At 35.4% G+C, this 15646-nt stretch overlaps 1 protein-coding gene across 1 annotated transcript in view; it reads left to right on the top strand.

Annotated features, from left to right (window-relative positions):
• Nucleotides 1-15646, top strand: part of TAFA5 (TAFA chemokine like family member 5) — a gene marked incomplete at both ends in the record, with an annotated part of 415000 nt that overhangs the window by 227065 nt on the left and 172289 nt on the right. The window contains one exon of the mRNA XM_084293440.1: nucleotides 3339-3488. Within this exon, the coding sequence (XP_084149566.1) occupies nucleotides 3339-3488 (150 nt within the window). The remainder of the gene's footprint in view (nucleotides 1-3338; nucleotides 3489-15646) is intronic.

Raw genomic sequence — 15646 nt, 5'->3', positions numbered from 1 at the left:
TGAAAGAAGATCGTGGCAACATCCCTGAAAACGAAGGGTAACCTTATTCTTGAAACTATACTTTATAAGAAGTATATTCCTTCTGTTCCATCATTGTAAACCTTACATTTCTAGAGAAAATTCTTAAAAAGCAAAAGTAGCATTTATATCATGTAAGTGGTACAGACTCACTTAATGAGACAGAGAAGACCTCCAGATGATTCTCGCTCTGGAAGTGGCTCTCCATAACCTTGGCTGATACTTTTCATCCTTTACAGCCATCTAAAGCCAAGTAACAGTGGATGTACAATATGTTGCAGTGCAATCTTTGCAACCTGTGACACAATGACAAGGAAATATTTATGTCATATAAGTGGGAACAGCTGCTGTAACTCTACAATAACTTTTAGTTTTCTTCTGCAGTAGAAATATGAATGGCAACTGACACGATTTTTTTTTTCTTCCTAGTTTTCCATCTTTTTTTTTTTTTTTCTTTAAATAGCTGCAAGAAGTTCCTTGAATCTTTTATCTTTGTATAGCTATTACTTTCATTTAGGTATCCTAGTTTTCCAAGTTCCTCAAAAAATGAGGTCACTATGACTGGAAGAAATCATCATTTTTAAAAATGAACAAACGAAACAGATGAAAATAATCATTATTTAAAAAACAAACAAAACAAAACAAAAATGTCTCAAAATCAACCTACGTAGAGGTAAAACTGGACAGGTTCAAAAGTAAAAAACATTATTTATAAGATAAAAAGCAGAAAATATTATCAACAGTCCCTGCTTGCATTCCCTGGAATTTATCTTGACATTTATCTTCAGTGTTCCAAGTAAAAAGAACACTGTAGTCCTTGTTCACCTTGACTGTGCTGTAACACTGGTTCCTTTCCTCTGAAATGGGGTTTTATAGAATGATCCACCTAGATTATATGATTTACAATATCTTTTAATGAAAACAGCAAGAGTATACTCTCAAGAATACTTACACATTTCGTATTTTATTTCTCTGGTTTCCATTCAATTTCTGTTCTCAATGCAGAACCCTAATCATGATGTGCTTGAGGGGTCGAGATCTAAATACAACTCTGATTGTGTCTTTTTTACTTGATCCACTAAGACAGCTACATTACTTGGTAGCAATACATCTGCAACCCAAAATGAAATGTACTTGCAATGGAGGAAAAATGAATGCTGTCAGCTCAAGATGTCTCAGTGTACCCAGATTTCCCTTGTCTGCATTTGGATAACCAAGTTCCACTTCTTTTCTTTCTAAACCTTTGCTTTCTAACCTACAATTTCTGAGGATACAAAGAAAAAATCAGCATATAATAGAGTAAAAATCCCCTCATGAGTATGTTTATCCCAAGATGTTTTTTTTTAACATGGTGGGTGGAAAAGAATAGAAAGCTCATGAAATCCAAGATTGACCTTAGCTCATAAGCCTGATTGCCAGCAGCCATCGAATACTACAGTGTTTTTGGCTGTCAAATATCTTATTTAATTATGAAGGCCTAATGTCTATTACATATATATATATATACACACACACATATATATGTGTATATATGTATATATTACATATATATGTATATATATATATGTAATATATATTACATATTGTAATATATATATATTACATGAGGTCACTATGACTGGAAGAAATCATCATCTTTAAAAATGAACAAATGAAACAGCTGAAAATAATCATTATTTAAAAAACAAAAAAAAAGTCTCAAAATGATCCTATGTAGAGGTAAAATATATATATATGTAATATATATTACATATTGTAATATATATATATTACAAATATATGTACATATATATTTGCATGAATTTGTAGAGTACCTTGTTCCATATTCATCTTTGTGATACTTGCTTTTACCATGTTGTAATTCACTGCAGTGTAGGAGTTACAGCAATATAAAATCTAGGTGGCTTAGCAGTGAACCAGTCACAATGCTGTTGACAGCCTACAATATTTTACTATTCTGATAGTTTCAAAACAGTATCCACACAATAGGAAGTACCATCAGTTGGTATTTAGAAGAATATACTGGATAAAATTGTTTTCTGAATGGAAATAAAATGCAGTATACAGACATATTGATTATACTTGTAGAATTTAATTAATCACCATTTATAAATGTTTCATTAAAAAAAATATTAATACAGATTTAAAATTGCTGGTTTTGTCTCATTTTTCAAAAGTCAACAAAATGAAAATAAACTGTGAATATTATGTAAACTCCATATTTAAAAAAAGTACAATATATTTAGTTCATTCTCAATTTTTTGTGAAGAGAAAATCTAATTGGCTTGTGATTTGCAAACCTATTTTGGTATATGTTTCTTTGAAGGTTTATAATCGATTGACTACAGAGACAAAATCCAAAATAAATGCTATTTAGTACTCTACCACAAAATCCAGAGATTGTATGTAATACAAAGTGATAGCTGGGATTTTTTTTCAGTCTTACTAAGCACTGAAATTCAATGATGTATATTCTTGCTTATAAAAACATAATATTTTGCTATACTATTAGCATGCTACTGTGAGCGTCAGAGGAATTTTAATTGTAGAATTTTCACTTCAGACTAAAACGCCATGGAAACATTTTTTTGTAACTTTGTCTTGTCTCTCACAGTGTGCTCCAAACTCAGAATCAGGTGGGGTGGATTTTCGATAAAAGCTACATATATTGGAGAAGTCAATAACATGCAGAGAATGTTACTCAGTGAACCAGGCAGTGTGATTTTATTGTCATTTGCAGAATGGTCACATTGTAGATTTAGCAAAAGACAAAACACCAGCTACTTCAAAAATGAATCAGGTAGGGAATGAGTTGCTATTCAGTTGAGATGAAGCAGGAGCCAAAGAACTGACAAACTCGGGCATACTTTATCTTTCAGAAGCAACACACAAAGCAGTTAAGACTTAATTATATTCATGATCATGGGGAAGGCCTTTAAATATTGTCTATTTTTGTTTTCCATATACTTAATCATTGCTCTTCTGAAAGATCGTAAAGAGCACACCATTTAAATTTCATTGCTGTAAAAGCAGGTTGTTTCTTTACTTAGCCAACATAAGTAAAAGTAACCTGTGTGACCTCAGCTCTCTGGCTTTTATGGAACAATAATCATTTTCTGACAGAACCAGTTTGCAGGGTTTTCATATGTCCACCACAAAGAAAAATTGTATGTCATCTCAGTTTTATTATATCCGTCAGCTGGCTGCCCATTTGTTGTGGAGTGTCTGTGGTGACATAGGGCCATGACTCTATTCGGCTGTAATAGATTGCCTGTAGTGCATTCAGTGACTCTGGTACCTGTTGCTGGTTCTTTTTCCAGGTCAACTGGCTGCAGGTACATGTGAGATTGTTACTTTGGACAGAGATAGCAGTCAGCCCCGAAGGACTATAGCCCGACAAACAGCTCGCTGTGCATGTAAAAAAGGACAGATTGCCGGTACAACAAGAGCAAGGCCAGCCTGTGTTGATGGTAAGAAGTACAGATCTATTCCATTAGTTTCTGCCAATACAAGAGTGATGTCATCTGGTAGTGCATCATCAAAACATAAAGGCTCTGCAGCAGAAATTTTCATGTGTCCCAACTACTAATAGTTATATGGTCAAAATGCCCCAAAGGGTACTAATTCTGTAGATATTTCAACTATAGTTTTTAATTTCAATTTTCACTTTTGTTTTAGCTTGATATGCAGTTGAATTTTAAAGGCATGGTATTGTATTTTGCATGTGATGACAGCATCAACATTGAAAAGGCATTTTTCCCCTCTGCAATATTTTATTCCTTATAATATTAAACAAACAAACAAGCAAACCACACTGCAAAAGAGCTTCAACGGTTTTATGCTACTGAGAAGCTAATGTCACTGCTCCTGTGTGAAAGTGAATGTTGCTGAAGAATACACTGATATTGTAATTTCTGAATACACCTTACATGTCCAGCATTCCTGCTTTCCTTAAAATTATGATTTTTACATGATTCACTGCAGAAGCAGTGATAACATGCAGCCTGGAAAACAGCTGGCATAGAATGAGGTATGAAAATATTTAACTTTAAAATAATTTTGTGAGAAAAATTTCTGTACTACAAATAAATAAGATGTTAACAATTGGGCGGTCCCCTAGACAGTTCTGCCCTTCTGCACGTTTGTTAGCAACCATTAATATTAAAAATAAAATAGGAAATATATTGAAATAGTTTGTGTGAAATAGTTTGTTTTGACCTAGGCTTTGTTAACAAAATTAAAAAAAAATATGAATAGTAGTATAATAAATTCACAGAGTGCCTTTGACTGGTTTGAGTCCTCAGATATAAACATTGCTGAGAATACCAGTCCAAAATTTGGTTTTACCAGTGATTATCAAATATAGAAGACAGCTCAAAAGATATTTCAGAGCCTACCCACAAAGATAAATATAGAACATCACGAACATTCTATTTTTGTATTTTTCTTTCAATGTTTTTGGTACTCTGTAATATAGTTTCTTAGCTGTAATCTCATAATGTGATGCTATACACAGTAATTCTCTTCTTTCCTGCTTTATTGTAAGATCATAAGATTTAATTGCTTAAGAAATTAATTATTTTCTTGTGTCATTTATAATTGCAACTTTAGAAAAATTACTTGTAATTTTAAAAAAAATCAACATTTCCTGTTTTAAGATTATGTTATATGGGAAAATACGAGTTTTGCATCATCTGATGGGAATTAGATGCACATTTTTTCCTTATTCCGGATATGGTATATATTGAGATTCCTTGACTGTGACTTGGGTGTCCAAAGTTAGTAACTCTGCTACTCACTGTTTGTCTTGCTTTGAGACACCTCTGGAGAAGAAATTAAAATTCAGATAGAAAATCTATGTGTCAGTAAGAGGAGATTACTACATCTGGTCCTCTAGTTGTGATACTAGCTTAGTTTCCAAGTGTAGAAGGTTTGAGGTCATATAATATTTGAAAATATTGTTTTGTTGTTTTGTTTTGTTTTTCATTTTGTCAGAAACTAATAAAAAAGGTCCACTTCAAATTCTGCCTTTGCTTTCAATGTGCTTGGTCATCATTTTATGAAATCAGAGAACTAGATAATATGGTTAAATATTGTTTAATGAGATAGGGTTCTTTAGGTAATACTTCCCATTTGAAAAATAAAACTTTCATGGGAAATTCATTTGAAAAATAGAGTTTCTAATTAAATTATATGTCCAAGTACTTTCCTTCCAGGTAGTTCTAATAAGACCTAATAATACATTTCTTTATTATTTTGTTTATTGTTGGGCCCTTTGCTAAGAATGATAACTGAAAGATGTATACAACAGAGTACTTTGCTTTTCTGGATGCTGTTAGGAAAAAAGGCTCAAAAGCCTTAATAATACTTAAAAGTGACTAATGGGTTACCAAATTAAGAAAGCATAGGACAAATCTCTAGTGTGCAATTTTTATTCAGGAACACTGTTAAAAAAAATAGTGAAGTTTTATATACCATAAACACAAATTTATATAAGAGAATAAACAAATGCTTTATCTTGTCTGTAATCTGCTGACAAATAAAGCTGGCAGATGAGTTGCTCATTAACAAGCAAATATCCATCTGTGGATTTACCAGGTTCATAGTTTAAAGAATATACACTGAATTTTTCCATAGTGTTTATATTAATTTCTAGAACGAAATGTTTCAAACACAGCTACTAAATGCTTTATTCTGGCCAGAACATGAAATCTACATAAAACCTTATCTGAGAAAAGATACTTCTGTTTCTGACGTAAAGTCAAATACTGGTATTTTAGGAACGCAACAATAAAACGCATATGTTTGTTTTGTTTTGTTTTGTTTTCAGTAAAGAAGGGCGTTTTCATCTGTTGAAATCTTCCATCTAGCAGAGATTTCATTCACTTTTACCTCATTGTCCAAACAAATAAATCCTCCTCTGAGCTTTCTTAAATATAATAAAGAATTTGCTTTTGCAAAATTTATTTATTTTATTTATATTTATTTATATTTATATACTGATTATAAGATTGCATTTAAGGTTTCATTTCTGCTTTAACAAAGAAGTAAATCTGTTAGACAGATGTTTTTAATGCCAGTTTGCTTTCCAAAGATTTAATTCTTCTAGTTTTATTCTTTATATGGTCTTGATTTTAATTAGATTGTTCTTGAAGTAAAGTTAGCAGAATTAGACATTAAGACTTTTAATAATTAATGCAAAGTCATTTGCGAAGTAAGCAGACTTTTTGGTGATTTAAACGTGACCTGCTAACCTACTAACAAGTAAAACATTAGAGAACAATTGTGTTACAATTTCTGTCAAACTGTATTTTGAAGCTGCACTACTGAAGCTGGTACTGAAGTTGTTAAAATAAATAAAATAAATAATAACAACTTTTAAGTTCATCATGTTGCACCTGGTTCGTTGTTTAATGGAGAGAAGTACCTTAGAATATATTCGGTTATGCTGTATGTTTCCTCAAGCTCTGAAATGTGAGTGTCAATTATTGCAGCAAAAAGAGTAAGTAATTTAAGGGCTCTTAAACCTCAGAATCATTGTCTGAGATTGCACTTGTCAATGTAGCTCTTAGAATAAGTCCTGAGTTGATTACCAAAATCCACTCCAATTTCCACTGCTACACAGCTAAGGTCTTTTTCCTAAAGAATGAAAGACGGTATCTGTCAGATGTAGAAAACTCGAATTCTTAAAAATGAAAATGCAGTGTTCAGAGCTTGGTCTGAGCAGAGCATGAAGAACATTTCTTCAAATGTTTTTCTCTCATAGATTTACGCTTTTTTTTTTTTTCCCTAGTGGTCTTTATGTATGGCAGACTGCTAATGCAATCATAAAAATATGGCATCAATATTCACCCTGATTTAAGACTTGACTTAGTGTTGATTGTCTTACTCTTATATTCACAAAGTCATAATGTTTATTTGGTGTGTTTGGTTCTGATATATTTTTTTATTTGTGAGTATAGGTTTTGTGATATTTTGGTAGTAGTTTCCCTGCACTCTTAGTTTTATTATTATTTACAATTAGCATTTCCTAGTCCCTTTCTTGAGATCAAATTCCATGGCAATGACCTCAGGTGCATTACTTTGATAAGATATAGTATTTCAACATAGAATCCGTTTATCACCAGAGTAATTTGCCTGTGTGTCTGTCAAGCTTCATCAGCTTTTTAATTTGGAGCTTGTGAGAGACTGAAACCCTCAGTAATTTGGACTTGTTTTAAAGCAGGTGACAAAAAGTCTTTGATAACAGTATGTGTACACATGCACTCATGGTTTGTGTTCTTTCACAAGAATTGTATCTGTCTGAAAATAAAATTCATTATGCTGAAGTGTTTCATAGAATACAAGTACCTGAGAAGCATGTGTCGAACATCTAAATGTTCAATAGGTTCCAATAATTCTGTCCGATATGTATTTATAGCTAAAAATAAACAGCAATTTTCTCCAGAAAATAGAAACAGTTAATGAGAGGAGCAATGGGTATGAGAGAAGTAATTGCTTGAGAAAATTAGGATGCAATATCTAATTTGCTTACCTGCATTCTGTGATTAGAAGATTCTCATGTTTTGGGTTTGAGTTCTGGGTACTTTTACGTATACAAAGAGAGATGAGAAAACTTCTGTTTTCCCAAAACCTAATTAAAAAAAAAAAAAATCTATAAAAAAACCTATATTATCCCAAGTTCCAAAATTCCTGAAATTCTTGAATTTGGAATAGCAGGAGCTCAGGTAACTGAGTTCAAAATTTCAGACAATTTATCTGTGAATCAAAATTTTTGTTTGTTTTAAATTTATTTGCAAACATTGTAACAGCATTCGTTTAACATATATTCTTATTTGATATAATTTGTTTATACATTATGATTAAAGTGCTTTCCAGATGGCATTGATTGATGTTGTTTTACACAGAACTCTAGGTCCACAAGGAAGGCACATTAGTTTCAATCAATAATTTACTGCTCTTCTCATTAGCTCTAAGAGTCTATAGGGAGGTGCAGGGTCAGAATTGATCATTGATAGAATCCTAGGTCACGCACTTGAAACAAAACTCAGTTTAATATCTGAAGGTTCTAAAGTACCTTATCCACCCTGAACAACAACAACAAATATACATATATAATAATAATAATGTCAGAAGGACACTTTAGCTTTTACATTTAGAATATTTCATGTGTTTATTAATCTGCTATTTATATTATTTTGTCCTGGCTTTATTGTGGATATTTGCAAGTGTTTTCTCACTGCAAATACTACACATTTAACTTTGTTACATGTTAGTTTGAAAGAAGTAAAACCAAACAGCAAATTGTGATGGATTTGAAATTAAAAGGAGACTGGATAATACTAAGTAGACGTTTTGCTGAAACAGAAGCAGTGTGTCATGCAGTGTGAAAGATTTAAGTCTAGGAGCATGGTGAGACTATTTGCCCCTGAGCAAATGGTATTAATTATATTGTAGTGGTGGTAAAAGATTTGGCTATTCTGCTAGGTAGTCATTAAGCTAAATATGTTAGAATATGTATTTAGCATGCCTTGTTTTTGATGAATTCAAAAGAGTAACAATTTCTTTAAACTGGAGAATATTGTGACTGTAATGAACATCTGGGGAAAAATAGCCTAATAAAATATTCTGATGGTTCCCTGAGATCTGAAGGACAATGTCATCTTCTTGCTTGTTTTCTTTTTCCTTTTTCTATTTGCATAGAAAGCCCAGGTGTGACAAAATGCTAAAACTAACAGATCAGTTGCCATATCACAGATAAGATTAGAACTTTCTTACATTTTTGAAGTTTCATTTTCACTAAACAGTTAAACTCATTGAGTAGCTGTTGAGTACAAGAGACCTCCTGTCTAGGAGATGTCTAGCACCCCTCAAAATTAAAATGCCAATTTGTACGTACTTAATATTACTACTAAGTGAAGCCATACGACATAGTAAAGAAATGCTTGTTTGGTGATTTAATATTTGTCTGGGAATATTCAGGCTGTGATCATGAATTTAGTTTCTGAAGAATAAAGATGTCTTGTTTAAAATCAGACCTTTTAAACAGTCCTAGAACTTTTAGGCTGGTGATCATATTTAATGTTGAGTATGTTGTTGTTAGGATAGAATAATGCTCTGCGGCATTAGAATGTCTTTCAATAAATTGAATAAATAGTATTTGGTCTTTGCTTATACACTGTTATTTTCAGTTTTAGGATACCTTCCTGAGCTTTGGGAGTTTAGTGTGTGTTTTTGTTTTGATGCTTGTGAAGTGTTCCAAACACTGTATATGCTCATTATATGAAATATTTGTTGAGTACTCATCTCATGTTGTACTTGATATTATTAATATTTTATATTTCCTCCTAATTTATATATGCATTAGATATTGTGGTGGTTTTACTCAGCTGGGCATTTGAACTCCACCACAACTGGTCTCTAGCTCTCCCCCCTCAAAGACAAGGGGTAGAAAATACGATGGAAAGGGCTCAAGGGTTGAGATAAGGACAGGGAGATCACTGAACTGTTATCGTCATGAGCAAAACAGACTCAGCATAGTGGAAATTAATGTAATTTATTACCTATTACTAACAAGCTAGAGAAGTGAGAAAGAAAGAAAACAAGGTAAAAACACCTTTCCTCCATCCACCCTTTTCCACCTCCTCCTCCTAAGTGGTACAGAGGAATGGGGGTTGCAGCCAGTCCATAATGCTTTGTCACCTTTGTCACCCACCACTCTGTCACTCTTTCTTTCTGCCCCTGCTCCACATGGGGTTCCTCCTACAGGATGCCATCCTTCCCGAACTGATCCTGCGTGGGCTTCCCACATGCAGAGGCTCTTCAAGAACTGCTCCAATATGGATCCATACCATGGGGTCCATCTGTCAGGATAAAATGCTCCAACGTGGGTCCCCCATGGACAGCAGCTCCCACCCTCCCAACCCTCTGCTCCTGCATGGGCTTCTCTCCATGGGCTGCAGCTCCAGGCTGGGGCCTGCTCCTGCGGGGGTTTTCCATGGGCCGCAGCCTCCCCTAGGCCACATCCACCGGGGGTTCCTCCACGGGCTGCAGCATGGAGATCTGCTCTGCTGTGGGACCCATAGGCTACAGCCTGCCCCACCAGGGGCCTCTTCACAGGCCGCAGGGGAACTTCTGCTCCAGTGTCTGGAGCACCTCCTGCCCTCCTCCTGCGCTGACTTTGTTATCTGGTTCTCACTCCTCACTCTCTCAGCTGCTGTTGCAAAGCAGTTTTTTTCCCTTTTTTCAAACATGTTCTAACAGAGGTGCAAACAACATCACTTATTGGCAGCGGGTCCCTTTTGGAGACAGCTGAAAACGGCCCTTATCAGACATGGGGCAGCTGTTGGGTTCTTCTCACAGAGGCCACCTCTCCAGCTCCCCACTACCAAAACCTTGCCACATAAACCCAGTACAGATATAGATACAGATGTAGATAAAGATATATATATAGATACAGATATATATATAGATACAGATACAGATATAGATATAGATATATATGGATGATATATATGTAGAGAGAGACAGATAACTATATTTTTTTTCTTAGGCTGTCGGAGAAAGGTAGCAACTATGCATTCACCAGCCCCATATATATGAAACCTAGTTTTCAACATGATTGAAAGAAATATTAATTCCTTTCTCCTTTTCCTTACCTCAACTCCCATATATGCAATCACTACTGCATCTGTACATCAAAAACACGTTACTCATTATTTTAATTCAGCTACCTCTAGACAACTCCTTCAAAATTTTAAATGTTCCTGATTACTGACGAAGTAAAACTATATGACTCACAAGCTTCCTATTCTCAAGCATGGTACTAGCATGTTATGACAATTTCCACTTTGTGGGTCACTGTCATTTAGAAATGCATGGGGAGTTGAGTATTGTTGCAGTTGCTTTGTTTCCTGCTTGCATTTGATAAGGACAATGTGAAATTCCAAATCAAGTTAAGCAATAGTTCTTACCCTAATAATATCATCAACTTGGAAACACCTTATAAGCATGCTTTTATAAGATACTTGTATTATCCTGAATGTCATGTGGGTTAGAGACTGACGTGTGGCTGCAGAAGAAATGCTGCTGTTCACCCCCAATCCAGAAAATGAGCCATATAAAGCAAACAGATCAGTAGCTGCTTCAGCAATGCCCACACTGATGTATCTATAGGAACTACAGGGAGGTAAGATAGGTTTCCCCCTTTAACTGAGAATCCACACCAGGAATAACTGAAGACATGATCAAAAATAGCCCCAAAAGACTTTCTCAGGATGGTAAGAAAAAGATCAATAACTACCCTAAAGGAGTATTTTCAGCGAGATCAAGAGCTAAGGGTTTCACTAATTTTTAAAGTGTTTGGTACCTAGACCTGAATGGCTGAATGAGGCATAAATATGCAGACCAAAATTTTCCAAAATGACTAGTGATTTAAACAGAATAATTAATTATTTAACAGTCAGGTAGCATGGAGTGAGTACTGACCACAGTCCAGTTTAAAAGCCAGGAGCTTTTTTTTTTTTTTTTTGAGAGGGAGGGAGAGAGAGAGAGAGAGATCACTGCTTCCTAATGTTTGTAATGACAAGTAGATCTGTAGATCCCCATTGATGATCTACAAATGTTTATGGAGAAACGAATCAAGGGCTTAAATAAATTAGTTTTAAATAATTATGTAGTGAATTAAAGGATTATTTTCTACAAGTTTCTGAAGGATTATCTATCACAGATTGAGAGGAAATACTTTGGATATAAGATAAATAGATCTGGGATAAGTGTCAATAAAATCTAATTGAAGGTAAAATACTTTTCTCAGTCTTGTATCTGTAATGAACTGACCAAATTGGAATAATTTTACACTTATTTTGCATCCTCCTTTGAGTTGAAGCTTGGCATCAATACACCATTTCAGGTTAAGAGATGACTGTCTTTCTAAACAATAGTGCGAGGAAATATTTAGGAAAGCAGAATTTAATTATGTGATTTGGAAGGTGGCCAGGAACCAGGGGTTAACACTGGTACTGTTGCAAAGAGTGCTGTGAGAACTTTAATTGCTTCTAATGCTTAATGCCTTGCTTTCACATTTCATCTGGAAGACAACACCTTCAGCTTCCCAGTCTTTCACTGGATGCTTCATTGGATGGTTCATCAATGCCAGCAGCTTCATTCCCTTTAGTTTCTAGACATTCCTAAGCAGTCACCCATGTAGTCTAATCCTCTTTTCTCTGTGTGCGTTGATGGCAGTTTCAGCATAGAAAAATGGTTGGAGGTTATGTGACATTAGATTGTGGAACAATTTTCTGAGGGAGTGGCTAGAAGCCTAATTACTACAGACGTTTTAAATTGAACTGGACAAAATACTAGAGAATGTATTATGCATTAGCATAAGTACGCGCTGTATCACTGGATAGACTTTTCTATGCTTGATTTTTTACAGCAGAACATTGCCAACAATTGCACTGAAATTGCTGCAGTCTGATTCATTAGCTAACTTCAGGCAATAGGTCAATGTGACATTTCTAATTCAGGAGTTTGGTCACTGTCAGCTCCCTCTGTGGACACTGAGATGAGATAGGCACATCAGAGGTCATGTAGTGTCAATATTGGAATCGTCTCCTGAAAGCTCCTCTCTTTTCCTCTCCTATGGGATTTAAGAGAATATAGGATGAATAGCAGAGTAGGTTTTCTGCTTGAATGTAATGTGTGTAAATACTTCAGGCAATCAGCTGCTCAGATTGTCTTCTGGAAGAGCCACTGTCTTCACTGATGAAAAGCAGTTTAAGGGGGAAAATATATATAACATTTGTATTATCCCCTCTGCTTGTCATCCTAGGTTCTAGTTATCTCTGAAAGAGGGGGGGGGGGGGGGGGGGGGAAGATGGGCTTTCATAGAGATTCATGTGTGCAGCTGGACTTCTGTCAAGGCAACATGTTTGTCTCCAGTGAGTGTAGAGGAATCTAGAGAGAGAAGCCTTTATAAATACCCCTGCCATCAAAGAGTAAGATAAAACTAGAGCTAAATCACATTTCTAGCGCTATGTAAAAGCATCACGGTGAAGGAGTATTTTTTTTTTCTTTCTGAATAATCTCAATAAACACAGAGAACTATAAACAGAGAACCAGTATTTTTCATAAAAAGAGAATCAAGAAAGAGTGTAATATGGTTACAAATGGCATTTTAAAACTATACACCACTTTTTTTTTTTAAAAAAAAAAAAGCTTACTATAGATTTAATATCCGTTATGATAGATAGTGTGTCAGAAGACTCCTAGAAAACGTTGAAATTGATTGCCAAATTAGTGACAATATTAATAGCATTACATCCAGCACCTGGAATAGGGTAGTTAATGCTAAACATTTTTGTATGCCTCTTTCAGAATACTCTGCACAGGGCTGATTCAGAGAAAATACCGTCTTTGAAGATAGAGCCTTAGAAAGCTAACTTTTTCAGGTGACAAAAAGGAGAAGTTCCCCTGGCTGCTGAGGGCTGAGATCATACTGCAGCAAAATGTGTTTGTTGCATTCAAGCAATTCAATTCAATTCAATCCAAAACAATCCAATTTGTTTTGCTTAGGACTTACTGTTGTTTTATTTCTACAATACCATAGGCATGCAAGGTGCTTCATGAGAACACACAGTCCTAGATGGAAAGCAATTACAATGTAATGACAGAGTCCTTGTTTGTACAAGCTACACGAGGATAAGGATATTTAGATGCTTCCTTGTGTTTATTATCCAGATTCTGGGGAGTAAGAATAGAAGGAATTGGAAGTGGGATACAGAAATTTACTTCTCCGTGTTTCAGAGTATTTCTTTGAGTCTCTCAGTCTTTCTTCAGTTGTCCTTAAAGGGCCTACAGAGGACCTCTGTTCTTGATCTTCCCTTTTGAAAGGGCAAGGTTAAGCCCCAGTTGAATGTGTCAGAAGAGGATATACAGCTAGTTAAGGTGGGATCCCAAGGATTAGGTAGGAGAAATGAAAAGGGTTGAAGGAAAGAACTGCCTTGCCATAAATGAATGGAGAGAGAGGAATTAGAGCTAGATTGTAGTTAGCAGGAAGAAAGATGGTGTTGTGACAATGAACATGAGTCTGACTTGGTGCAAAACAGGATGATTTACTGTGAAGCAGACTCTTGTTTGAAGGGAGAGTGGCACATATGACAAGAAGGAAGCAGAAAAAAAAAATGAAATAAAGAGATGCAGTACAAAACCCAGGTAAGCCCAAAGCTGATGAGAATTTTCTTATACTTTCCCTATTTAAAAATATATATATACATACAAAAAGTATCTTGTTTATTGTTCTTTCTGTGATCTCCCACAGTAAATTCACCTTTCATAAGGAAACAAATAAAGCTAAGATGTACCAACCTCTCTGAGTCAAACTCACCTTCCAGCCAATTAGTTCCCACTTCCCTCCTTGAGCCTCCCGCCCCCTGAACAATCAATAAAAAATAAAAAAAAAAAAAACTTATTTTTTTGCTGAGGGTTCGATAGAATTGGAAAATACTTTTGATGGGCTATGTGTTAATGAGGGTTCATCCAGTCTTCTGCCTTATATTGCATATTATACTCCTAATTTATTCAGTATTTTCATGCATTCTCTGTTACACGCTGTGTAACAACTTTTGCGTTCACTACCTTTGCACTGCACATTCATGTTCCTCTTCATTTGGTACTTTACAGCAGTAAGATTTCTCATTCTCTATGAGATTGCACTAAGCACACTTTTCACAGACCCATGTCCAGCCTCTCCCTACTGCACTGGATAATGTAAACCTCCTCCAGCATGCAAATTGCATTCCTGCAGTACCTCCTTTCATAACTGGAGGACTCACTTCTCCTGACCTTCAGAATGATCAGCTTTATTATTATTATTATTATTATTATTATTATTATTATTATTATTATTATTATTATTATTATTAATGTATTGTATTAATAATAATAATAATTTATAGTAATAATTTTTAAAGTTTAGTATTTGGAGGATATATACAAATGTATACAAATTGAAAGATTGTAAGAACAGGATCTCTTTGGTAACAGACATCTTCTACATAGTGCATCAATCATACTTTAAATTTCAGGCTTCAGTTTGTATGCATTACTGACTGCAGTAATGCATACTGACTACTGACTTTGTATGCAAAACTGGCTGGACAGCCGGGCCCAAAGAGTTGTGGTGAAAGGAGTCAAATCCAGTTGGAGGCCAGTCACTAGTGGCGTTCCCCAGGACTCGGTACCGGGGCCAGTCCTCTTTAACATCTCTATCGATGATCTGGATGAGGGGATCGAGTGTACCCTCAGTAAGTTTGCAGATGACACCAAGTTAGGTGCACGTGTCGATCTGCTTGAGGGCAGGAAGGCTCTGCAGGAGGATCTGGATAGGCTGGACCGATGGGCTGAGGTCAACTGTATGAAGTTCAACAAGGCCAAGTGCCGGGTCCTGCACCTGGGGTGCAACAACCCCAAGCAGAGCTACAGGATGGGAGATGAGTGGTTAGAAAGCTGCCTGGCAGAGAAGGACCTGGGAGTATTGGTTGATAGCTGAATATGAGCCAGCAGTGTGCTCAGGTGGCCGAGAAGGCCAACAGCATCCTGGCTTGTATAAGAAGCAGTGTGGCCAGCA

The sequence above is a fragment of the Netta rufina genome, assembly GCF_964035555.1.
Source record: "Netta rufina genome assembly, chromosome: 1".
NCBI classification, from domain to species: domain Eukaryota; kingdom Metazoa; phylum Chordata; class Aves; order Anseriformes; family Anatidae; genus Netta; species Netta rufina.
This window is presented reverse-complemented; position numbering and strand designations above follow the sequence as displayed.